At 35.9% G+C, this 23,996-nt stretch overlaps 1 protein-coding gene across 1 annotated transcript in view; it reads left to right on the top strand.

The window, feature by feature from the left end:
• Positions 1–23,996, top strand: part of CNTNAP2 (contactin associated protein 2) — a 1,032,011-nt gene that overhangs the window by 329,110 nt on the left and 678,905 nt on the right. Inside the window, exon 3 of the mRNA XM_053975055.1 lies at positions 20,908–21,101. Within this exon, the coding sequence (XP_053831030.1) occupies positions 20,908–21,101 (194 nt within the window). The remainder of the gene's footprint in view (positions 1–20,907; positions 21,102–23,996) is intronic.

The raw sequence follows: 23,996 nt of genomic DNA, 5'->3' as shown, positions 1-23,996 counted from the left end.
AAAGAGAGAAACGAAATAATGTGATAAAATGAGGCTATTTGTTGTAGGATGGGAGAGTGCAGCTATTATTCATGTTTCAGCTTTCACAATGAGATTATTCACAAGAAAATCTGAGTAGTACACAGTTAGAGACAGAACATTAATACTTGTTTTTCTGTATGTAAGTTACTACATAAGTCACAAAAAATATCTCTGGATCTGGAATAGTCTGATTTAGCATCCAGTCTCATGTCATAGATGTGTTAGTGGTTTCTCTTTGTTTTTTCTCACTTAGACGAAACTAATTTTTAACTCTTTTTTATGTGTAAGAATCACTTTAACGCTGATAAAAATGGGCCTCATTTGAAGAAGTATATCAACTTTTAGTGAGCAAAATAATTTTCTTTAGAAAGCTTCAGCTTTACACAGGCCTTCTACTGTGAAGTGAAGGTGGAAACGGAAGGGATATATGACAGTTCAGGAGTGTTGTATAGATCTTCCTCAGAGCTTTTTGAGCAAGAGAAAATATTTGCTGAGAGAGAATAATTTTTCTTTATTAAGTTATCACTGTAGCTGAGATTTGAGAAAGTTCCACTAGACCTGCTGTTTACAAGCAGAGGAGGCTAGTGGGAGATGTGGTGGTCAGAGGCTGTCTAGGGTACAGTGACCAGGAAATAGTAAAGTTCTTAATATTTGGTGAACTTCAGCAAAAACTCAGGGGAAAAAAAGAGGGTGTATCACCTTTGGAAAAAGGGGCAGGCAACTCACGAGGTGTTTAGGATTTTGTTAAGTCAGGTAAATAGAAAATTAGAGAGGTGAAAGCTCAATTGGAACTTAACCTGGCCACTTCTATGAAGGTTAATAAAAATGCTTTTATAAATACATTGATAGCAAAAGGAGGAGCAAGAAAAACTTTCATTCTTTATTGGACACCAGGGGAATATATTTACCAGAGATGAAGAAAAGACTGAGGTACTTATTACCTTCTTTGCTTCAGTTTTCAACAATAAGAGAAATCATCCTCAGGACAACAGGCCTCCTCAGCTGGTAGATGAGACAGGGAACAGAATAACCTCCTGTAATCCAGGAAGAAGTAATTAGTGACCTGCTGAGCCACTTACATGCTTGCAAGTCAATGGGAGCAGATGGGACCCATCCTAGACTCATAAGGGAGCTGTCAGAAGAGCTCACTAAGCCACTGTCCATCATTTATCATCAGTCCTGGCTCACTTGGGAGGTCCCAGATGACTGGAAGCTGGCCAATGGGACACCCATCCTTAAGAAAGGATAAAAGGGAGATCTTGGAAACTACAGGCCTGTCAGCCTGACCTTGGTGCCTGGCAAAGTTATGGAATAGATGATCTTGAGTGCAATCACACAGGACCTACAGGACACCTAATCAAGACAGCATTTAGGGTGGGCAGGTCTTGCCTGACCAACCTCATCTCCTTTTATGACCAGGTGACCTGCTGGTGGATGTGGGGAAGGCTGTGGATATTGTCTACCTGGACTTCAGCAAAGCCTTTTACACAATGTCCCACAGCATACTGCTGGAGAAGCTGGCAGCCCACGGCCTGGACAGGAGCACTCTTTGCCGTGTTAGGAACTGGCTGGATGGCCAGGCCCAGAGAGTGGTGGTGAACAGTGCTGCATCCAGCTGGCGGCCAGTCACCAGTGGTGTCGCCCAAGAATCTGTGTTGGGGCTGGTTCCATTTAACATCTTTATTGATTATCTAGATGAAGGGATTTAGTCTAACGTTAGCAAATTTGCAATTGACATAAAACTGAGTGCGAGTGTCGATCTGCTGGAGGGTAGAATGCCTTGGCAAAGGGACCTGGACAGGCTGGATAGACGGGCAACAACAAGTTTAATAAGTCCAAGTGCTGAGTCCTGCATTTTGGCCACAATAACCCCCTGCAGCATTATAGGCTGGGGACAGTGTGGCTGGATAGTGGCCAGGTAGAAAGAGACCTGGGGGTACTGATTGATGGCAGACTGAACATAAGCCACCAGTGTGCCCTGGTGGCAAAAAAGGCCAACGGCATCCTGGCATGTAAAAGTGTGGCCAGGAGGTCCAGGGAGGTGATTCTTCCTCTGTACTCAGCACTGGTGAGGCCACACTTGGAGTGCTGCCTCCAGTTCTGGGCCCTCCAGCATCTCAGATGCTGAGATGCTCAAACATGTCCAGAGTAGGGCTACAAGGCTGGTGAAGAATCTGGAACACAAGTCCTGTGAGAAGCAGCTGAGGGAGCTGGGGCTGTTTAGGCTGGAGAAGAGGAGAATCAAGGGAGACCTCATCACTCTCTCCAACTGCCTGAAAGGTGGCTGTAGCCAGGTGGAGATCAGTCTCTTTTCTCAGGTAACCAGCGAGAGGATAAGAGCACACACTTTAGGGTTGAACATTAAGAAGTAGTTGTTCACAAAAAGAGACAATTGCGCATTGAAATAGGCTTCCCAGGGAAGTGGTGGAGTCATGGCACGGCCCCAGTGATATTTAAGATTGGATGTGGCACTTAGTGCCATGATCTAGTTGACAAGGTGGTGTTGGATCATAAGTTGGACTTGATGACATCAAAGGACTTTTACAACCTAGTTGATTTTGTGATTGTCAGGTGACTATAACACTGCAAGGTGATAAACTGTTGGTGTAATTAAGAAATGGTTTAGTTATGCTGACACTAATAGATGACATAGATATAGCTATAGATAAAATAAAGTTATCCTTTCTGTGTTGTTCTCTGCATGAAGATTTGTTGTGCTGGAGTTCAGCTAAGGACCAAGCAATGCTCAGAAAAAAATGTTAATAGTGATTTACCTCTTTCCTCCTGCTATCTACACTGGTTTTTGTCTTCTGAAATGATCCATTTTTGGCTGTGGTATATAGTTCACATAGGAAAATATTGTTCTATATTGAACATCTTTGGAAGTTTATCAGCCAGCTAAGAAACAAATGAACATCAACAATGAACTAATTTCTTTCAGAGCCCTAAACTTTTCTGACTGCTTGTTGGACAGATTTTTATTTCTTTTAGGACAGATTTATATTCTTTATTACAAAATTTGCTTGAATGGTCAATTTTCCAAGTCACTCAATGTTAGATAAATTGTCTCTGCTGTGAATCATGGCTCTGTGTAATGTGATAAGCAATGGAGAAAAAGAATTAAAAGCTAGCTTGCTTAAAATCTGCTTTTTGAAAAATTATCTTTTAGATGTCTTTGCTTTTCAGTATTGACTACCATCAAATTTAGCATTCCTGCTGGGCTTTTAGTAACTCAGCCCCCAGCGAGATAATTTTGCTTTAGTTAAGAAAGTTGTCAGAAATTATTTGATTTTTGTAAGGATCAAAGGGTCCTCTGGTATTTAAAAATAGGCACTTGATCATGTCTATAATTACATAATATTTATTGATCAGGAATAAGTTATCTTATAGGTATCCCTGTCTTCCTTGTTTTTGCTAGTATAGACTAGATGATGCTACAATGACCCAGTTTTGAAGGAATAATCAGGTGACATTGAGTAATGTTGTAAAAAAATAAGTAAACAAGATTATTACTTAGTGAAAAAGGGCAGTGTGCTTTGGCTGAGATGGAAAGTTTGGATATTGCACAGTGCTGTACTGAGACGACTTCAGCTGACATTCTGCCAAATGTAGAACATATTAGAAACTGGATGTTCCCTTTAACAAACAAGCCAAAATGTTTAATATATACAGTGGGAGATGGTACTTGAACTGCTTTGCTTTCTTCAGTATCAAGAAGTTGTCTGGTTTTTTTGGTAGAGAATAAAATCCCCAATGAAAGCCAGTGATAGAATATTTGATTTGCTGACTTTAGAAGCTGGTCAGCAACATCCCCCATAACACATTTTGAATACATTGAGGTGATTGTTTCTTATACGTATTAGTTTCCAGGTGGGATTTTTTTTTTTTTTTTGGAGGAGGGGGAGATGTTCTTTCTTTTATAATTGTGATTAACTAATTTTTAAATTAGGCTAAAGTGGTGCTCAGCTATCAAGAAGAAAAAGTTAAATGCTAAATTTAAACAATATCAGGTTTTGAGAGATCAGAGAAGCTGTTAATTATGGGTCTAATTATTATGAGCAATCTCTAAAAGTTGCTTTAACAAATTTTTAGTTTCTAGGTGAAACCAAATTCTGCATATTATGCATAGAATATATGACGTTAAGCACAGCGGTGAGAATGCTTTAGCTTTTTCCTTATCTTGAAACAGCTAATAATGTGTAATTCAGCCAAAGCAGTAACCAACACATTGACCAGCAATGGCTGTTCAGTGAGCCATGTCCAAAATCATCTGGAAAGGTGTTCCATACCTGGGGATCAAAGCAGAGACACCAAAAACTGGGTAGCAATTGGCAAAAATTATTTTTAAACATTTCAGTTCTCAAGTATCCACTAGATTTTAATTAAGGAATTACATTGAGCCATTCACAGGGAATGTTTTTTCTGTAGTTGGATCAGAGGCTGGAGCACCTTGCTTATAAATAGGTGGTAATGGGCAACCTTTGAGAAAAAGCTGCTAGTTTACCAGTTCACTAAGTGTGATATGGCAATTCCTGTGCTCTTATCTTGTTCCCTTACAGCTAGTCCCTCCATGAGGCTGGAGTCACAATGACAGGGTTTGCTGGGAAAATCTACAGGCTTATCCAATTTTATGGATGATTGCAACACTTTCAGCCTCTGAGATTCATCTACAAAGGCAAGGAAGTTTAAAAGAACAGGGGAAGTTGATGGCAAATAAGAAAAAAGGCAAGAAAGACCTCAAAATAAATTGATTTAACCTATAGGCATAAGTCCAGATCTTATTGAAAAAGAAGAATTTGGATTATGAAGTAAAATGTACAAACAAATTCCTACAATAGCAGAGGTAAGAAAATGACAAAAAATAATTCTTTGGTTTGACAAGAGCATTGGGTGTTATCAGAACCATTAAACCATATCATTTCTAGTCACCTGAAAAGTGCTGTTCCCTTTTCTCTCCATCTTCTATTCCCTGAAAAGAGAAGTTTTCTCATTTTAAGGTCTTTGCCAATGGCAAGCTTTTCTTTTTCTTGTTTAGAAGGTAGCCACATTTTTTAGCTGGTGCATAACAGTAAAAATAGGTCGTCTCCATAGTCTAACATGCCTCATGAAACACAGCTGAAAGCTTAGCTATAACACTGCTTACAATTATTTCAGAGACTTACCATATATCACATTACAAGCAAGTAAATTGAAGGCTGTAATCATGGCTTTTATCTAGCAAATTTGCCCTAAGAACTTTAAAGAGGTCTAAATATTACAGCTAAGGAACAAGATGCTGCTGATCAGAGTAATAAAAAGCATTGTGAGATTTCAGCCTTCTGTCAAGGTCCTAGAATGTGTAACAGAAAGTAATTTAATTATGTACTTTATTATCTATAACAGTTAAAAATTGACTGGTTTATTTCCAAAATTTTCAATTAAATATAGACATTATTTTTTCATAACACTAGAAGCTCATTGTTAGTATTTTGCAGAAAGACTTTGTCCAGCAGAGGTGGTACTATTAAGTATTCTGCATTCTCCTTGTGTATCAGACAAATGCTGTTAATTCCATCTTATGATACAGAAAACTGCAGAACCCATAATAGTGACCCAAACGATGTTGATAGCATAATTTAAAATATAAGGTTAATTCTGGAAATATAATAGAGGCTGTTTTTAAGGATGATTTTAAGCTATCAACGGTACCAACCAAAGAAAATGTTTTTGAATGCATTGAATGTGGAGTCTATAAAATACTTAATTTAAGAAATTATGCCTAGATTTACTTTTGATGTTGATTAATAGTAGTAGTACTAGTACGTATTGACAGAGTTTTAAATAATCAGTATATGCAACTTTCTGACAAAATTTTGTTTAAAATATGCTCCCACTTCCTACTCCACACAAAAGAAAACTAAAGATTTTAAAGATGAAAAAATTGAAAGTGTTCTGGCAAATTGAATAGGAATGAGCTAAACTGTAGACGATTGTATGAAATTGGAAAGAGGAGAAAGGATCAATTTGTAAATGTATATCAGAAAACTGAGCCCCTAAATTTCGTTACTTTTCCAGGCAAGTCAAGAGCAGAAATCCCTTAGTGTTCTTAATATTAATGGAGAGAGTGTCAGTCTTTTTTCTTTATAATTTACATGGAAAACATAAGATAAGAATAACATGCATTCAGATCTGTTCAAACAAAGCTACCTTGATATGCAATGGATACAGACCTAATTCAGAAAACTGCTCTCAACAAATTAGGACACACTTTAAAGTGTAGCTGTCACAGCACTGTCTGGTTCAAATTGAAAGGATACGTTGCACTGCAGATAGTGCTAGTGAAGGAAGATTATGTAAAAAACGGGATCATTTGTGTTTTTTCCTAAAGGGACCCTCAGGCCAGAGAGTTCGTAAATGTCTTTCCTGGATTTTATTAAGCTAATGTACCATGTCTGAATTTGATTTCCTTTTATTCCTAGAGGGATTATATTGTTCTTTTTAACTATGTTTGCTTGAAAGTATATAATGTGCTTCTACAATATAGAGTTGAGCATCTGAGCATCAAATTTCCTTTGCCAGATAGATAGATAAAGCTGTAAAATGAAGTTCACCAATTTATCTAAGAATTTCTTTGAAAGAAGAGGTCATGCCAAATAAAAGAGGTAAACTCCAAATGATAAAGCTAAACTTTTATAACAATTATCCCCCTATAAAAAGAAGGATTTTTCATTAAATTTTTGGTCTTTGTTGGTGATTTGGCATAGTCAATTGAAATCCCTGTAAGTGCCCAGTAATTCATTTAATAGCAAAATAAAGTTTGGATATGGGCAGGGATGGGGAGAGTGCATTAAGACACTTGCACTTTGTAGATACAAAAAACAAAACCCCTTCTCTGGATGAGGAGCTCAAGGACTTCCAGTTTCCCAGTGTTTGTTCTCATGGAAAGGATTCTTTCACAAGTGATAAGATTTTAGCATCTTGTTTGCATTTGATGCTGAGTGGTAATTTAACTTCACCAAAAAGGACATTTTTGATCTATTGTAATACTGGTACCTTCTGTGTCACAGCCATTTCCATGACCTCAAGTCACATTAACAGTTATTCACGGCTAATGGGAAGACATCACATCACAAAGAGAGAGATCACCAAGAAAGTTTTAAAAGGTTGTAACACTTTAAAAAACTCATAAAAAAACACATTAAAAAACTGGCTGTGGCAGAAGCACTATTAAGTTTGTGACAGTATGCAGTAATCACCAGCCTGAATTTTATTAAAAAATGTTTAATAAAAATTGTTGTGGTTTTGGAATTCTGGAATGTACATGGAGATTTTGCAGATGCTCGATTCCTGAGGCTTGTCACTTCAGAAATTCATCTTTAATGTTGAAGAAACTTGTCACTGCAGATCTGGCATGATAGAGTGCAACACAATATGTTCTGACTTGCATGTAATCCTTCAGCAGGTGAGTGTAGCTCCAGGGATGTTGACATGACACAAGCTACTGTTTTAGATAATTTTCTATGGTGTGTGGCAATGCTAGCCTTAAACATGAATTTGTCAGGCAAAGTTGTACAAAGCAGGAGAACATTGGTGGCAACTAAAACTATTTCAGTTACTGTGGATTCAAGGAGTTTTATAAGAGCTAGGAATATTAAAATGTAGGCTGTGATCCAAACATGCATTGTGCCAGGAGAGATGTAACTGAGAACTTCAACTCTATAAATAAAGATGGGTAGAAACCTTAGACCCTGAGGAATGTTGTGTCCAGAATACTTCACATTGTTCTGCTGATTAAGAATCAAGTATGATTTTTTTTTTTATTTCCGGATCTTTGATGAAGACTATTAAATCACAGTTATCTTGGCTTTCAGATTTTTAAGCAAGTTTGTAAGCCCCACACTTGGTCTTGCATGTTGCTGATCTCATTATCTGGTTTGACAAGACGCATTTGTGTTTGCTCTAAGGTCATTGAGCAGATAATGACACTACTCAATACAATGAGCTGTAAGCACAATATTCAGAATTTTAGACCTCATTGCAAAATATTGATAAAGATAGAAAAACGGTGTTCCATCTGTTATAGGGCAAGCTGAACCAGCTCTTATTTTTGTGACTGTAGTATTTTTGCACTTACGCAGGTAAATGCCAGCCAAAGGAAAATGGCATATTTTCTAGTCCCATTTGGGACATGATGGAACATTTTCTAGTCCCATCACTGACTTCATTGTGCAACTATTGGTAAATGTTTTGTGATAAACTTTGCTTTTAATATATTAGAATTTTTCTTCTTCAAATCCATGGCATTAATCCATAACTTCCTTTACAAGACAAGAGTTTGAAAGCCAATTTTCTAATTTTCTGCTGGAAGGGCGGCACAGTGGGATGCCGCTGACCCAGTTTTCTGGAGTGCATCAGGAATAACTTCATGATATATTATACATTTTGATAGATCAAATTAATATATGTTACAGACATAAATGTTTTTACTGGAGTAACATTTGTGACAAATTTGCTTTGTAAAATCTATGGCAAATAAAACTTCTGTTCTCCAAATGATACTTTGCTTCTAGTAATAAGAAAAAATAAATTCATTGTAGTAATAAAAAATAAAAGAGAAAAATAGTTGCAGTATCTTCATAAGCATTGGCTAGATCTTGTAAGTGACTCTGATTTTTTGGTACTTAATTAGCATTGCCGAATCAGAAGCTAAATTATGGGATAATATGCTTTTAAACCCACAATTAATAGAGCATATTTTTTCTCTTTCATTCTTTTAAAAAACCTGTATTTAAATCTATATTCTAACCATAATAGATAGAATTATCATATCTTGCATTCTCTTGTTAAGCCATGTGGTTTTTCCTGTTTAAAACATTTTTATAGCACAATAATCATAGGATTCAATTTTTACAGAAGTAGTGATTTAGCTACTTTAGTGCTTTAGAAGCTCTTACTGCATGCTTATTTCCTGGGCTTCTGCCATAAGGAAAATCCCTCTGTCTTCAGTAGGAATCATATCTGTCATCACAGGCCCCCAGCCAGGTGATAATTAGCGCTGACTCCATGATTCACAGAAGGCTGATCAATCACTATATTATTCTATACTTATTAAGAAACCCATCGCCCTTACAGACAGTCATGACACAGGTGAACCTAATTGGTCCACCAGTCCAAACACCATCACTATTGGCTAATTAAAAAACTACTCTTTGGTAAACAAATCTCCATAACTCATTCCACATGTTCACAACAACAGGTGCAGCAAGTAAAGATAAGAATTGTTTATCATTCTTTTCTCTGATCTTCTCACAGCCTTTCCCAGGACAAAGCCTGGAAAAGTTATGTGTTGGTCTGTGTGGCCAGAGAGCTGCTGCCACACATATCCATCTAACTGAAAGCAGAGAAACACTAACTGTCTGTGATAAATGGCTTTCTGCAATATAAAAGTGAATCAGGAAACCATGCCAAAGCTGTCATACAGTGGCATGGATGTTCCTGGACAATTTAGCTTAAACTGCAGTACCCTTTCCATGTCCAGGCTCAGCAGATGGAAGTTTCCTTGAAGACTGTTAGTAAGAACTGCTTGTTTCAGCATGCAGGAAAAACCATGAGCTTTACTCAGGAAGAGACTGATGTAACTTCTGTAAGGTCAGAGCATCAAGCTCTGTGGGGATGGAAACCTGGATTGTGCATTTATGGTGAAGTAGGAGAAATTACTAGCTTTAGCAATACAACCTTCCTCAGAAAGTTTCAGAATACTGTTTATTTTCTCAGTTGTCTTTGCAAATGATGTGTTACAGCAGCTTACACACACACAAACGGAAGTTATTTTTATCCTCAATTAGGTCTTTTCTTGCCTGGGCATTGCTACTGCCAAGTTAGATGGTTTCTGTCTTGAATACTTTTTTTGTAGCTGTGGCTATTTCTTCATCTGCCAACTGATACTCCGTACCAACAGAAATTACTTAGGTCCAATCTGCAGACTAGGTGCTTGAGGTGGTGGGATTTTTTTCTTTTGCTGGGGGAGTGGGTATATTCAGTTAGTCCAGACATGCAAAAGTTCCTTTTTCTCCTCAGCAGTGTTGAGTCTTGACTGACAGTGTTGAAAAAAATGCATTCAGAACAAGTATTTCAATCTGTAGCCTGAAGAGCTTAAATGAAGAGTGTGGAAGCTGCAGAGAGATTAATTTCTGCCTAGGGAGCTATGTCTTCTTAAGAGTGTTAGAGGGCTAAAGGAGGCAGGGGGAGAAGTGGGGAGGATTCAGGACACCTGAAGTTAAATCCTGCTTTGAATCCTCCCCCAGACTATGTATGTTGAACCCTCCTACTGTAAAGCCAACATTTCCATATTCTCATCCCTTCTGTGGGTTGAAATTTTAAAAAGAAGGGTTGGAGTGTGCATTTGGGGCTTTTAATTTATTATAGTGTAATTTTTGAAATGCTCTGCTGAATGAACTTTGAGTTCTCATTAATTTATATTGAATAAAAATCCTAGCAGAATTTCTTACCCTGATTAATGTCTAAAATGTATCAAATTAGTTAATCCCATGAGGGTAAATTAACATTTGATGTCACTGATGAGAGCATTGATACTTTTATTAGTGTTATAACTTTTTTTGCTGGCTTTTTTTTCCCCTCCTATTGTCTCTTGTGATTATAATGATTTTTGTATACAGTGCTGTGTTTTGGCTCCAAGGAGTATAAACTCATTAGGGAATCCTCATTGTTTATTAGTAGTTTACCATAGACTTCAGGCAAATTGCTGCCCTAAAAGTTGAATTCTACTTGAAATGAACATATTATTTTACAAATAAAATAAAGAAGAAAATTATTCCTCTGATGTTGTTGCAACTCTGCATGTGATATTAATAAATGTTTTGCTATTAGCAAAATAAAAGGCATAATATGAGCTTTCATCACCAAAATGGATGCAGTAGAGAGTAATTTTTAAAAACAGAATATATTTTCTTAATGGAGAGAAAGGATAAGGATCTTGGTACTGCTTGCAATAGATGCATTAAAGAAAAATATAACTATCCTTTAACTTTGCTAAAACAGAAAATGCCACATACACCTTGAATCAGCTGTATATTAGATTTCAAAAGTCATCTCTCAATATTTCACAATTCTGTGCTCCTGCTTGATGAAAGAAAGGCAGAAGAATTAAATATGTGTACTAGGAACAGTAGTGGTAGCTTATATTCATGCTATCAGAGCTCCTGTGATATCTTGAGCAAGGTATGATTTGCAGAAGCACATGGAAACAGTGTCTAAGCAATGAGGCACATAGGGAAGAGTCCTGTCCTTTTCACAGGATTGAGTCAATATCACATTGACACAAATAAGAGGGTAGTATATCTTCCTCTAACTGTTTATTTTCTAGCCAATTTGTATATGGAAAAGGCTCAAAAAATTATTTCTGGCTATTCAGAAAATTTAAGTTGCAATGGCTGATTTAATTTTTTACTTTCAATAATTTTGCTCCCTTTAATGAAAATTCATTAGCTTCACTTATAATTTTTTGTGGAAAATTATCAAAATGCGCAGTGATTTTGCCACTCAAGAAGGAAAGAATATTTCAGACTGCTTTATTAACAATTTTGATCTTTGAGAAATCACAACCATTTGGGTTGAGACCAGCTTCTCATAAATTCCTGTAAAATGGGAATTCAGGTTTGAAATCTTGAGCAGATGGAAAAGTGTATAGAAGAAAATCAGGTTTAGCCTGGATAGGAAACACTAGGGAAGAGTCTTCATCCTGAATATATTCCTGAATGTATTTTTTCCTGCCAATCTCAAAAGAACCTTATAAAAACCAAGCAAACTAAAAAACCCAAACCACACCAACAGCACTACAAAAAACAAACTGGTAGAAATGTAAAAAAAGTAACAGAGGAAAAAGTGTGCAGTCTTCAGATTCTGTAGCAGTCCAGGAGCTGAGCCCAAGTGGGTGTTGCAAACATCAGTAGCAGCCAGCAAAGGTTGACTGTTGATAATCATTAAGGGAGCTGGACTTCAGAACTACTTTATTTAATGTCTAGAGCCAGATAGTTTTTTGGTTTTTTTTTTGTTTTGTTTTGTTTTGTTTTTTTGTTTTGGTTTGGTTTTGTTTGTTTGTTTGTTTGTTTTGGTTTGGTTTTGTTTTTTTTTTTTTGTTTTGGTTTGGTTTTTTTGTTGGTTTTGTTTTGTTTTGTTTTGTTTTTTCTTTCTACTTGCTGGGCTAAGACTCTTTAAGGGCCTGAAAGAGCTGGAGAGAGTACACCATGAGCAGGGCACTTCAAAGGAGATTTTTTTGTTAGAGACACACCCCAGGAAATTTACAGTTAAAAAACATAGATAGAAAACAGACAGTGAGTAGAATGAAGGAAACATGTGGCTTCTATTTGTTCACAGAGGGCATTTCACTAGTGTTGTTTGCACACCAAAAGAACTGAATATACTGTATATACTGGACCAGAAACTATGTTATACTAATGGCGGAAACTATGTTCCCTATAGGATCTCACACAGCAAGTATCTTTAAGACTGGAGGTTCAGCTTTTATCTTTTATGGCTGAAGACTAGTCACAGAACAAGATATGTAAGCCAGAATTACATAATTTAATCATCTTGCATGTGCAATCATTTGAGGGGAAAATATTAACGAAGATAAGCTAGAGCACAAAGATAAAGCTTTCAGTAATTCAGCTTTGGCTTCCATCAATTTGTGGGCTCAACTAATGGGAACAGGAGATGACTCAGGTGACTAAAGTGTTTAGGCATCTCATTGCTATTGAAATGTTATAAATCAGGTGCTGGAATACCTTAATTCCTCTTTCTCTGGCATCTCTACCAAGGAAGGATAACAGCAGTTTCAAGAAACTACCATAATGAGCTTGTATTTTAAAGTGATGTAAATGCTATTCAATCACGGTCAGTAAAACCTTGCTATTTGTGATCTGGCCATCATTAATATCTTGGATAATAATCTACTAATCAGCACAGACACTGCAGAGGTAGTATTTGCTGTCCATTAAATAGACACTTGCTAGCTCTTGCCAGAGATATGACCTGACTTGTCAGGAAAACCCCAGTGCTGCAATGCATAAACATACAATAAGAGATTTCTGTTGTGGTACTTGCAAAGGTGATGTGAGGAAAGGGAGATCTCTCTACTGTCTACTTCATCTTTTGTATGCCACTGTGGTTATTTTGTATGCAAGGGATTTGCATGCAAGCATGCAATGATCCATTGCCTTGCCTGAACTTTCTGCCCAAAAAACAAGAAAACACCTCACGGAGAAGAAGCTGCTTGATGCCTTGAATACAGATGATGTGCACAGAATATTTAAATCTTGTCCCAATTTTGTTTAAGATTCCATTAGGATGCAGTTGTGAATGAGCTTTTTTTTGCATATGTAATTAGAAAGCAGAACAGATGGGAAAGGCATAGTTTAAAGTGATGTGTTCATTAAAATAACCAAAGCTGCAAAGTATTTGTTCCCCAACAGTGAATTCAGGATATGAGACTCCTTAGGTTTCTGACTTTTTTTCCTCTACTTTGAGTATGACAACTGTGAATGACAACAATGAGATCTCTTTTGCATCATTTTTTTGTTAGATATCACCACTGTTCCTTAGGGCAGATTGACTGTTCATTCCCTCCTATGTGATGTGTGCTCAGTTAAGATATACTAGGAAGCAGTGGGTATTAAGAAGCAGACACTACATCAAGGGATTTATTTTAATTGCATTTACTGTAAAGAAGATCTATTGAGATTTAAAAAATAATATAGTGATTTTAATGTTCTTTTAAAAAAGATCTATGTGGACTGTATCCTGATAACTACTGTTATCCCTTGGGTTATTTCTACTTTTAACTTTCATGTTTTTAAATGAAAATGAAATAATTTTAAGAAATATAATTAGGGTTTTTTTTATATATACAGACCCTGCCTACTTTTTTACTAGAAGGCAAGTCTTCTAAAATTAGTCTAACATTGTTCAAAAAATATTTGCTACAGTGAATAAGGGCTGATCCTTACTCTTCTCCACCAAAATAGAATAAAAATAGTTGTTTTACATAGTTTAAAAAATGAAAACCATACACCCTTTATAGGCTTGTACCTTTCAGCTGCTAACAAGGAAGGCTAATTTGAAGAATGAATATTGGATCTTTCCTATGTTTTACCCCTCCAAAATGAGTTTTTTAAGATATATTTTATAGTAAGAGAGTCAGAGCTTACTGTCTCCTAATTCTTTCTGCCCTTCTAGGAAGGGCATGGAGTTTTAACTCATGGAGAAGTAGGTCAAAGTTTGGATGCCATTTGCCAGTTTCTAGTAAATATGGTTTGATTTGGGGTAAATTCTAATAGTGAATTCTAGAGAAGAAGATATCTAGTTGTCATTTTTGTTCTCTTTTTCTCTCATGCTGCTATTTTCTCAATATTTTTTATCTTCTAAATACCAGTATTTGCTTCTCTTGAAGCCGAATGTTCATTATTTGCCTATCATTGGTGTTTTGCGTAGTCTTGTCTGTAAATGCATCCCTGCTGTTTTGTGCTAAAAAGAAGAACTTTTCAAAAATGCAAAAGCAAATCCCTACCCTGAAGATAGGGAATGGATTATAAATCCAAATTCAGCTAGAGCAGCAGATGGATACAAGAAATAAACAAATGCATGCTGTTTATGATAAGGAAAGAAATGTTTGTCCATGCCAGTACCAGGAAGAGATTGTTTCAATTAGAAGTGAAGCCCTGTAAGAAGCTGAAGTGTCTTTGTTGGAGGATGCTGTCATGGTAAATGTGACCCTCCTTCAAAGCAGCTTGAAATGTGAAGTCTGTAATCATCCAAGATTTCTGTATAAGCATAACTTTTCCCAATGTGACTAGACCCACTGTAGTGCTCCAGAACTGAAAAGAACCTTAAAGATCAGGTAGTTTCAACACTTTCTACCAGAGCAGAAAGCCCTCTTCAACCTGACACTGAACACTGCCAGGAATGGGGCATCCACAGCCTCTCTGGTAACTTGTTGCAGTGTCTCACCAGTCTCATAGTAAAGAATTTTTTCCTACTGTCTAGCCTAAATCTGCTTTCTCTCAGTTTGAAGCCATTCCCCCTTTCCCTGTCACTACACACCCTTAGGAAAAAGCATTTCTCCATCTTTCTTGTAGGCTCCCTTCAGGCACTGGAAGACTACAATTAGTTCACCCCAAAGCCTTCTCTTTTCAAGACTGAACAATCCAAATTTTCTCAGCCTGTCTTTATAGGAGATGTGCTTCAGCCCTTAGAGCATCTTGTGACTTCCTCTGGACTTATTCTACTAGTTCCTCATCCTTCCTTTGTCTGGGGCCTCACAGCTGGAAGCATTTAATTTTCTCTGAGCAATGTCTGTATCTGCACTGTATTATAAAATGGACAGAGGAAGACAAGGCAAAAATGAAAACCTCCATTGATGTCCTGCTTAACTACAATAGTGACAAAGAGTGCAGATAGATTTATGCTATTTAGGAGTTTGGGTCTCTTATATTGTTTTCTAGGTACTGTAGAAAATGGCTGCCCATATTTTCTCTGAAGGGCAGTAAATGAATGATCTTAGTATTTCAAAGATTTCTTTTTGGTCTTGATTTATCTTTTATGTAGCAGAATGACAAGCAATGTCTTGGAAAATAGCAAGGTGTCAAATGGTATTGATTTCATGCTATGGCAGTGACCTAGAAAGTGCTATTTCTCATTGACAGATTATGTTGTGGTTTTCCCATAAAAATAAGATGATTCAAGCTCTAGGAATGTTTCAGGCTATTATTACATGATTATTAAAAAAGGCATATTTTTTTCCTTGTTGAAGGGCTATAGAATTGTTCTATGATTAGATAAAATAATCCCCTGAATTGTAACTACCCCAAAACCTACATCTTACATCTATAATTTGCTTTCTAATGAAATTTCTGAGTAAGGATCCTCTTTTTTAGTTCATGTCCTTGAAACTTTTTTATTACTGATTTGAAAAGAGTAAAACACTACACTTGCTGCACTACTGGCATTTTTAATTTTGTGATTTGAAGTAGGGAGTGATGAACAAGTGAAACTATAACAAGAATGTATTATTCCTGTGCAAATTAGTGTTTCCAGTTTTCATCATGAATGGAAATGAAAGTCCCAAATTTTCAAAAGAATTATTTTTAAGTGAAACAGAAGAGATTTTCCAAAATCATCAGTGTCCCCTTCTTATAGATCTGTAAACTCAGTATCCTATGACAGTTCAGATAAAAATATAAAATCTGTGAGCCTACCCCAGCTTTGCTATTTACTGAAAATTCATCATGGGGAATGATGAGAAAGTAAGGCTAACTCATCATGTTGGCTGCCTTTGTGTGCCCTAAATGGGAAGTAACTCACTCCCCAGCTTTGAATAGGGAGCTGAAATGTATAATTAATTAAAAGGAAGAAATTATACATGAAAAAATAGGCCCATGTTGAGTTAAATTCTTTATTCTTTTTGAAATATATTGTGCATGTGTCATTCATAAATAAGCTAAGTTTTTCATGATGCTTTCTGTTCCACAGAATGAACCTGTGGAATAAAATGCAATAAAAAATGGAAACAAGTTCATAATTGAAAAAATTAAGCCTTTTAATTTCAACTTCGTTAGTAATGAAGCTAGTACTGTTTGTTAGCAATTATTTTTATTTGGTGTAAAATCATTAACAATTTCCACTTTTACAAGTTCTAGTTCTTGGCATTCTGAATATAGTTTTATGTCTTCTCCATAAGACACATCATGTTTGTTTCAGTAGTTTGGTCAGTCTGCAGTAGGAGCAGATCAAATTACTTGTTTAAAAAATAACACTTTATGAAATCTCTCATAGCTGCCTTTTACCAGTATGCTCTGGCTGGCTGTGCATATTAAACTTATAGGCTTTTATGCACGGGAAAGATTCTTGGATACTCAAAGATATTTGGGCCACATGCTCAGTGATGACTTTATTGTTTCTGAACTTGGAGTTCCCTGTTGACGAAAGATCATCTACAGTCATTCTTGCTCAAGTTTAAATGAGTTGCCCTGTGTGTGGTGTAGAGTGCTATATGGTACAAACCAGAGTAGCTCATGACTCACTTGGTTCATGTCACTGGGTAAAATATTTTGACTGCTGATTGCACTAATATGTTTAATCCCATTAAATTCTGGAACAGCATAAAAATAAAAATAGGAAGCAGATATTGTTTGCAATCAAATTCATTGCACAGTTATTACCTAAAAGCTCCATAAATGCTCCTTACCTTTTTAAGGAAAGTTAATTGTATTATATGCATGTGTTTAGTTAGTATCTTTAAAACAATTTTTTAGTTCCAATCTCCTTCTAATTTGTAAGTCTATTGATTTCATAGTATATTGCTCTATTTCTTGTTAAAAGATAGTACATGAAATAAAGGGAACATTATAGGAAAAAGTATTTATCCAGTGCCTATTTTTCTGCCATAATAAAAAATGCAAATAATAAATGTAATAAAATTCAGGATATAGCCAACAACTATTAAAAATGAACAGTTTACACCAAGGTGTGAATAACAACTCTGAGTAGCAGTTATTCAACAATTTTAATACACCACACTAGTTTCAGTATGATGTAATGTTCCCTGTAATCTACTAACATGCTGTTATTTTGCTCCTTCACTAAAGATAATTCATTATTCTTTCATAATGTACTGGCCATAAAGTTCTGTTTATTTCAAAAATAATGCCATATTGTGGAAAGTAGGTTTGATTTCCGAATTCCTCACTCCTTCAAAAAGGCAAAATATGTAATTAAAAGTAACTCCTCTAGTACCAATCTAGTATCAAACCAAAATCTGAATTCCAATGAAGAAACAGGGTTTTATTCAGCAAAATATTTAATGATATGAAGAACTGCAAACACACTGCACATTTATGGGGATGTGAGATTTTTGTATCTACTTAGACTGAATGGAGATACAAATGTACTTAAATTCCTCCAGTGAATTCAGGGTGTTTTCAAGATTTCACAGTGGGGAAATTTGTATTTGATCCAACATTTTCATAACTTATTTATAACATGTACCTGAAAAGAAATATTTTGAAGGAGAAAAAAGGATCCTTGAACCACTAAAGGTTACATGTATCAGTAACAAAATGGACAAAGTAGTCATCTCCCCCAAATTACACAGCTTGGTGAATCAAAGTGGAAGAGGACAAATTTAATTGATGCTCACAGGCTGCTTCTGATGACTGGCTGATGGCTGCCCTGCCTGCTCAGACTGACCACCATTCCTTTGCCATGCTGATCTGCTAAGCAACACATTCAGCTGTAAGGCAGAGTGTTTCGCCTCCATCCTTTTGACTATTTATTTCTTTACTGGCTTGAAAAAGCCAGAAGGGAAATCTGAAACTGAGATATAGGATAATATTGTTTGCTGCTCTTCGCAACACTGACTAAAAGTCTTGTCTCTTGCTTGTTAGAAATGGTTATAGGGCAGTCTGTCTTGCAAAACTTGTGTTTCCATCTCATGACCTAGATGTGACTGTTGTGTCACATCTCTCTAACTTTTCTTAAGCATGATGTAAAAGATACTTTCTAACTCTCCTTACATTTAAAAAAAACAACAACAAAAAAAAAAACAAAAAAAAAAACAAAAAAAAACAAAAAAAAAAAAAAAACAAAAAAAAAACAAAAAAAAAAAAAACAAAAAAAAAAAACAGAGAAAAACCAAACAAACAAAAACTGAGGAAAGGAATGCTAGCACTTAATTTTTACAAATTTTTCAAAGGACTTGTAGGTAAAGACTCTTTGAAGCATAGTTGAAATTTACACCGACTGTTTATCAACTACAGAAGGCCAAAGCCTTGTCTAAGTAATATGAATGTACTAAATAAAAACACTGTTTCTTGTTATGCTTCAAAGTCTTTTCCTTTAAATGTGCTTAACAAAATCTCCTGGTTTAATGTAAATCTCCTGCATTATGGTAAAAACCATAATATCTATTCTAACCTTCACAGCATTGTAGTATGTCACACTTTTTCAACAATTGCATTAATGAAGGAAATTTTATTGATTGACTGTTTAACTTTGTCTTTCATAAAAATTTTTTAAATGCTCACATTTGAACCTTATTTTTTTTCGGTAGCCACAAAAGGGATTTTTTACAAAGATGGCTTTTGTATAGTTACAGCTTCTTATCTTTTGCATGCCATCAATCACGGATATGTCAGTTTAATGGGGACATTAGGATAGGGAGAAAAGACATTATCTCTGCTATTACAACAAGTATGTAGAGCTAACTTTTCCAGTCTCCATGCATAGTAGTTATGAAGAAGCTGCATTCTGTTTTGAATGATCAGTCTCTGCAAAACTAGATCTAATTTGAATTTGGGAATGTGTGGGAATATTTTTCCTGTGAGTGCTTTTCAGTAAGGGTGTTTTTCGGGGTTTATTTTGTTTTAAATAGCATTTAACTATTCCCTACAGCTAAAGTATCCTGCTTATTTTCCTGGGTAGAGCAAAGAGAAAGCATCTATTGTAAATCTTGAGAATTTTAACAAATTAGTTGTCATTGGTGTAGTGCTACACTTTTAATTACAATGAAAGGCAACCACAGAAGGCATCAGATCATCCTGTTGATATGATGACATTAAAATATCCAATGACCTGCAAACGTTAACACCTGTAGCAACTGAATGAATGTTAGGGTTGTCTAAGACTGAGGCAATGCTGCCGCCTAATGATGGGAGTATATAAGATGCAATATAGCAATGTTGCTTGTTTGGCAAGCAGGCAAGGCTTGTGACATCAATTGAAGACTATAAGTGAAATTAAAAGCAATAAAAATTGGACCATGGACTAGACTACATGATTTGATGGTGTGCCAAGACATCTATTTCATTCAAAGTTAAAAGCAAAATAAAACCCCTGTAAATCACATCAAGTCTGTAAACATTTTGTTTTCTGTGTATTAATGTCCATTATGATTATAAACGGAATGATACTCCACTTTTTCCCTATTTTGATAGATGAGTTTTTTTTATTTCATGTATTTCCTAATGCTTACTGTTATAATACCTATATCATTATAATATCTGAGAAAATTTATTATTCTCTGAAGAATCCTAAAACAGTTTTCCCCTAAATATTTTTATTTCAGAATAAGAAATTGCATTAATGTCTCAATACAACATTGATCTATGCATCACTGGCCTTCTTTATTTAGAACAGTTTAATGTAGTCTAGTGGCTGAGAAGAATATTAATAGCATTACTGTCAAGTTAATTCATAGACCCATAAAGAGCAATAACACTTGTGTAAGGCATCTGCCAATGTAATCTGTGACAGCTTGTACAACCAGCAGATCAAGACTGAATCTAGCCCTGCAGTACCTGCTCCTTTCTCAATTCTTCTGGTAAATCTTTCAGTTTGTGCTCTATAGTGAAACATAAAAAAGCAGAGAACTTGCTCTTATTTCCTCACTTTTTATCTATATTATCTCTTCAACTTGAAATGTTAATGAAAAGGCATAGAAAATCCAAAAATTTTTAATGATTTGTGCCTTACTCTGACAAAGGAATTCATGTAAAATTGGTCAATGCTTGAAAAATTATAATTTGGCAAAAAGTAATAAACTGCAATTAAAGCATTATTAAGGCATTGATTGGTTAGCAGGCATCCCATTAAATCATTATAATTATATTAAAAATACGATTAGGGCAATAGATTTAATGTACTTAAAGCCTGTGATAACTTTTTTTTTTTTTTTTTTAATAATGGGAACTCATATTTCTTTTGTATGTGTTCAAATTTTTTTGATATTCTATTCCTCTCAGCTGGGCTGACTTCCAGCAATCAGCATCTTCACAATGAGTTCACATCAAAGCAACTGCCTGAGATCTAAATCTCCCTTCTGCTTCTTCACAACAGGTGCAGGAGGTTGGTCTCCATCAGACAGTGATCATTACCAATGGCTGCAAGTGGATTTTGGAAACAGGAAGCAGATCAGTGCTATTGCAACTCAAGGCAGGTACAGCAGCTCTGACTGGGTCACTCAATATCGGATGCTCTACAGTGATACAGGGAGGAACTGGAAACCATACCACCAAGATGGAAACATCTGGGTAAGTAATTGCTATGAAATGGAGGTGTGTGCTGTAATGATTTTTATTGTCAGTGATTTTTTTTTTTTGAGTTCTATGACTTGTACAATGCTTCAGTGTTTATATCAGGACAGAACAGAGCTTTGCTCAAAACACTGTTATTTAGGATGTAGCTGCTGTCAGGAGGGCTATCCCCAGATTAGAAAACCCATTTTGTGATGACAGTATTTAGGAGAACATGGAAATATTTTTGGTCACTGGTATTGCTCAATGGGTCTCTTAGGTTTGTCTCCTCTTTCCTTTTAACTAATTTCATAGCATGAGATAAAATAGTGGGTTTGAAAAGTCTTCTGTTAAAATTTTGGAAGGTAATTTGTCCTTGTGTGTACATGTGCTGGAGAGCAATTTTATCATGTATGTAGTGTTTTCCATACAAGTGCTACAGGGGTGTGTTTTTTTTAGCTGGGATGGCTATGAGAATTTTCTTCACAGTAGCTAATAGGGGGATGTCATTTGGATTTTGCTGGGAAGAGCGTTGCTTATTCAGGGATGTTTTCCTTACTGCTGAGTAGTGCTTGCATAGCCTGAAGCCTTTTCTACTTCTCACCCTTCTCTAGCAAGTAGGCTGAGGGTGCACAAGAAACTTTGAGGGGACACAGCCAGGAGAGCTGACTCCAACAAGCCACTGAGATACCCGTTACCATAATGAGTCATGCTCAGCATATAATACTGGGAGAAGGAGGAAGAGGTCATATTCAGAGTAATGACATTTGCTGTCCCAAGTCACCATTACATGTGATGGAGTCCTGTTTTCCTTGGGATGGCAAGAAAGCTGCCTGCCCATGGGAAGTGGTGGATGGGTTCCTTTATGACTTTGCTTGAGTGTGGCTTTTGCTTTACGTATGAAACTGGCTGTATCTCAACCCATGAGTTTTCTTATTTTTCCTGTTCTCTCCCTCATCCCATCATGGGGGAGTGAGTGAACAGTCGTGTGTTGATTAGCTGCTGGCTGGGGTTAAACCATGACAATGGGTATTTATGCTATAAGAATTTTAGGAAAAAGCATGTAATTTGGCTTTGTTTTTCACATTTTTTTCACGGATAAACTGCTAATTTCATTCTTGCTGAAAACATTAGCTTTCCATTTTGCTGACAAAAAAATGGTAGCTATTACTTAACATGCCTATACTCATAGCATTTCTTTCAGATAGTATTCTTTCTCAGAAGTATACTTTGTTATTCTTTCTGAAACCAAATTAAGCAATTATGTCAAACCAGACAAGATTTAACACATTGATATTTTAGATTCACATTTTTGCCAGGTGCTTCTTTTATTAAGGTCTGTTATTAAAAATGAATGTCAAATGTAGAGCATAAGGTGAATGATTTTTATCTGTATAAGAGAAACTCAGTTAATATGTGGAGAGTGTAGAAACAGTCATTTTTTATTACAGTATTGATTTATTGAAAAAATCTCTTCCATGTGCCAGATAGGATTCTGAAATAGGGAGAATTTAAAGCTAGGGAGGTAGACAACCTTGAGGAGAAAAAATACTGGATTTTGTTTAGATTCCTTAGAACATGGGTATGAATATGATTCATCAGGGTAGGGGACAACTTATGCTTAAGCTTGATGAATATAAAAATTTATCTTTTAAGGCCACTTACTGTAAACACTAAATGCTATAAATATTTTTATATATCTACTCTAAATGTATAAAAGCTTCTCAAACAACTACTGTTGAAATCACCAAGAATGGGAGAGAGTTTTGCAGCTGACTGCATGAATAATATATAAAGCAGAATAGTTAGGCTGAGGAAAAATATGTTCTTAATAACTTTTTGTGATGCCTAGTTTGGTTGATTTAGTTACAGCTGTGATTGTTTGTTTTCAGAGCAGACCAGCTTTCAGAGTGAGGACTTTGTAGCGAGTCTTTATTCTTATACTGTCACTTAATACAAAAATATTGATAGCTTCTTCATGTAAGAGCATTTCCTTTTTCTCTTTATTAGCACTTATGCATGCTTGGTGGATTCAGGGGAATGCTACTGGTCTGTTACTGATCATTGACATCACTTGCAAAAGAGTGTGAATAGCCATGCAGGCTTGCTGCTTTTATTTGGAATGCTGTCTTTGGATATATGTTAGCAAGCTGGTTGCTGCAATACTGCTATTGTTCATGTGTTAAAATTTTTATCCGATATTAGAAAAGCAGATTGAAAAATAAATGCTACCTTATCCCTGCTTTCTTTTAAGAATAAAAGTGGGCTGTTACCAAAAAAAGAAAAAGGCCATGGTTCTTGACTCTAATTCTAGTTTGCCTAAAATAGTATTGCTGTGGTGGTTAAATGACATCTCAGCTTTGGTTTTATCCTGGAAACACTGTTTATTAATTATTACTGAATATTCATGTTAATATGTTCCCAAAACAGGGGAGATGCCTGAGCATGGAGAAATTCTGTGGTCCTGTTGTAGTGGTAGTGTCACACGGAGACGGACTTCCCTGATGTGAAAACAGAATGGTGTAGATTTTCCGTCAAATTTTCCATTTAGTGTCAATTTGTATAAGAAATTAAAAGCAGCGGTAGCTGTTAGGACCAGATTAGACTACATAAGGTAAATATCTATCATAGAGACTTTATACTCATAAAATCAGATTCTTCCTGACTGAAATAACTGTGGCAATCTTAAAAACCTCATGATTCTGATGGCCTTAGAAATCTTTTTAGAAAAAATGTATTGTTTACAATTGGATTTGTATCTTTTAAGAGATTTATCCACAGGAGAAATACACTATGAAGCCTGTGTTTAAAAACCCTCTTCCATCATCCCTATGCCTGAATGTCATTGTTTTCTGACAACAGTAAATTTAAAATTAAATGCAAAAGCAAATTAAAAGTGGAAAAGAGAAGTGC

This window comes from Vidua macroura, chromosome 1 (assembly GCF_024509145.1).
Source record: "Vidua macroura isolate BioBank_ID:100142 chromosome 1, ASM2450914v1, whole genome shotgun sequence".
Classification (NCBI taxonomy): domain Eukaryota; kingdom Metazoa; phylum Chordata; class Aves; order Passeriformes; family Viduidae; genus Vidua; species Vidua macroura.
Note: the sequence above shows the minus strand (reverse complement) of the source record. Positions and strands in the feature narration are given on the sequence as shown.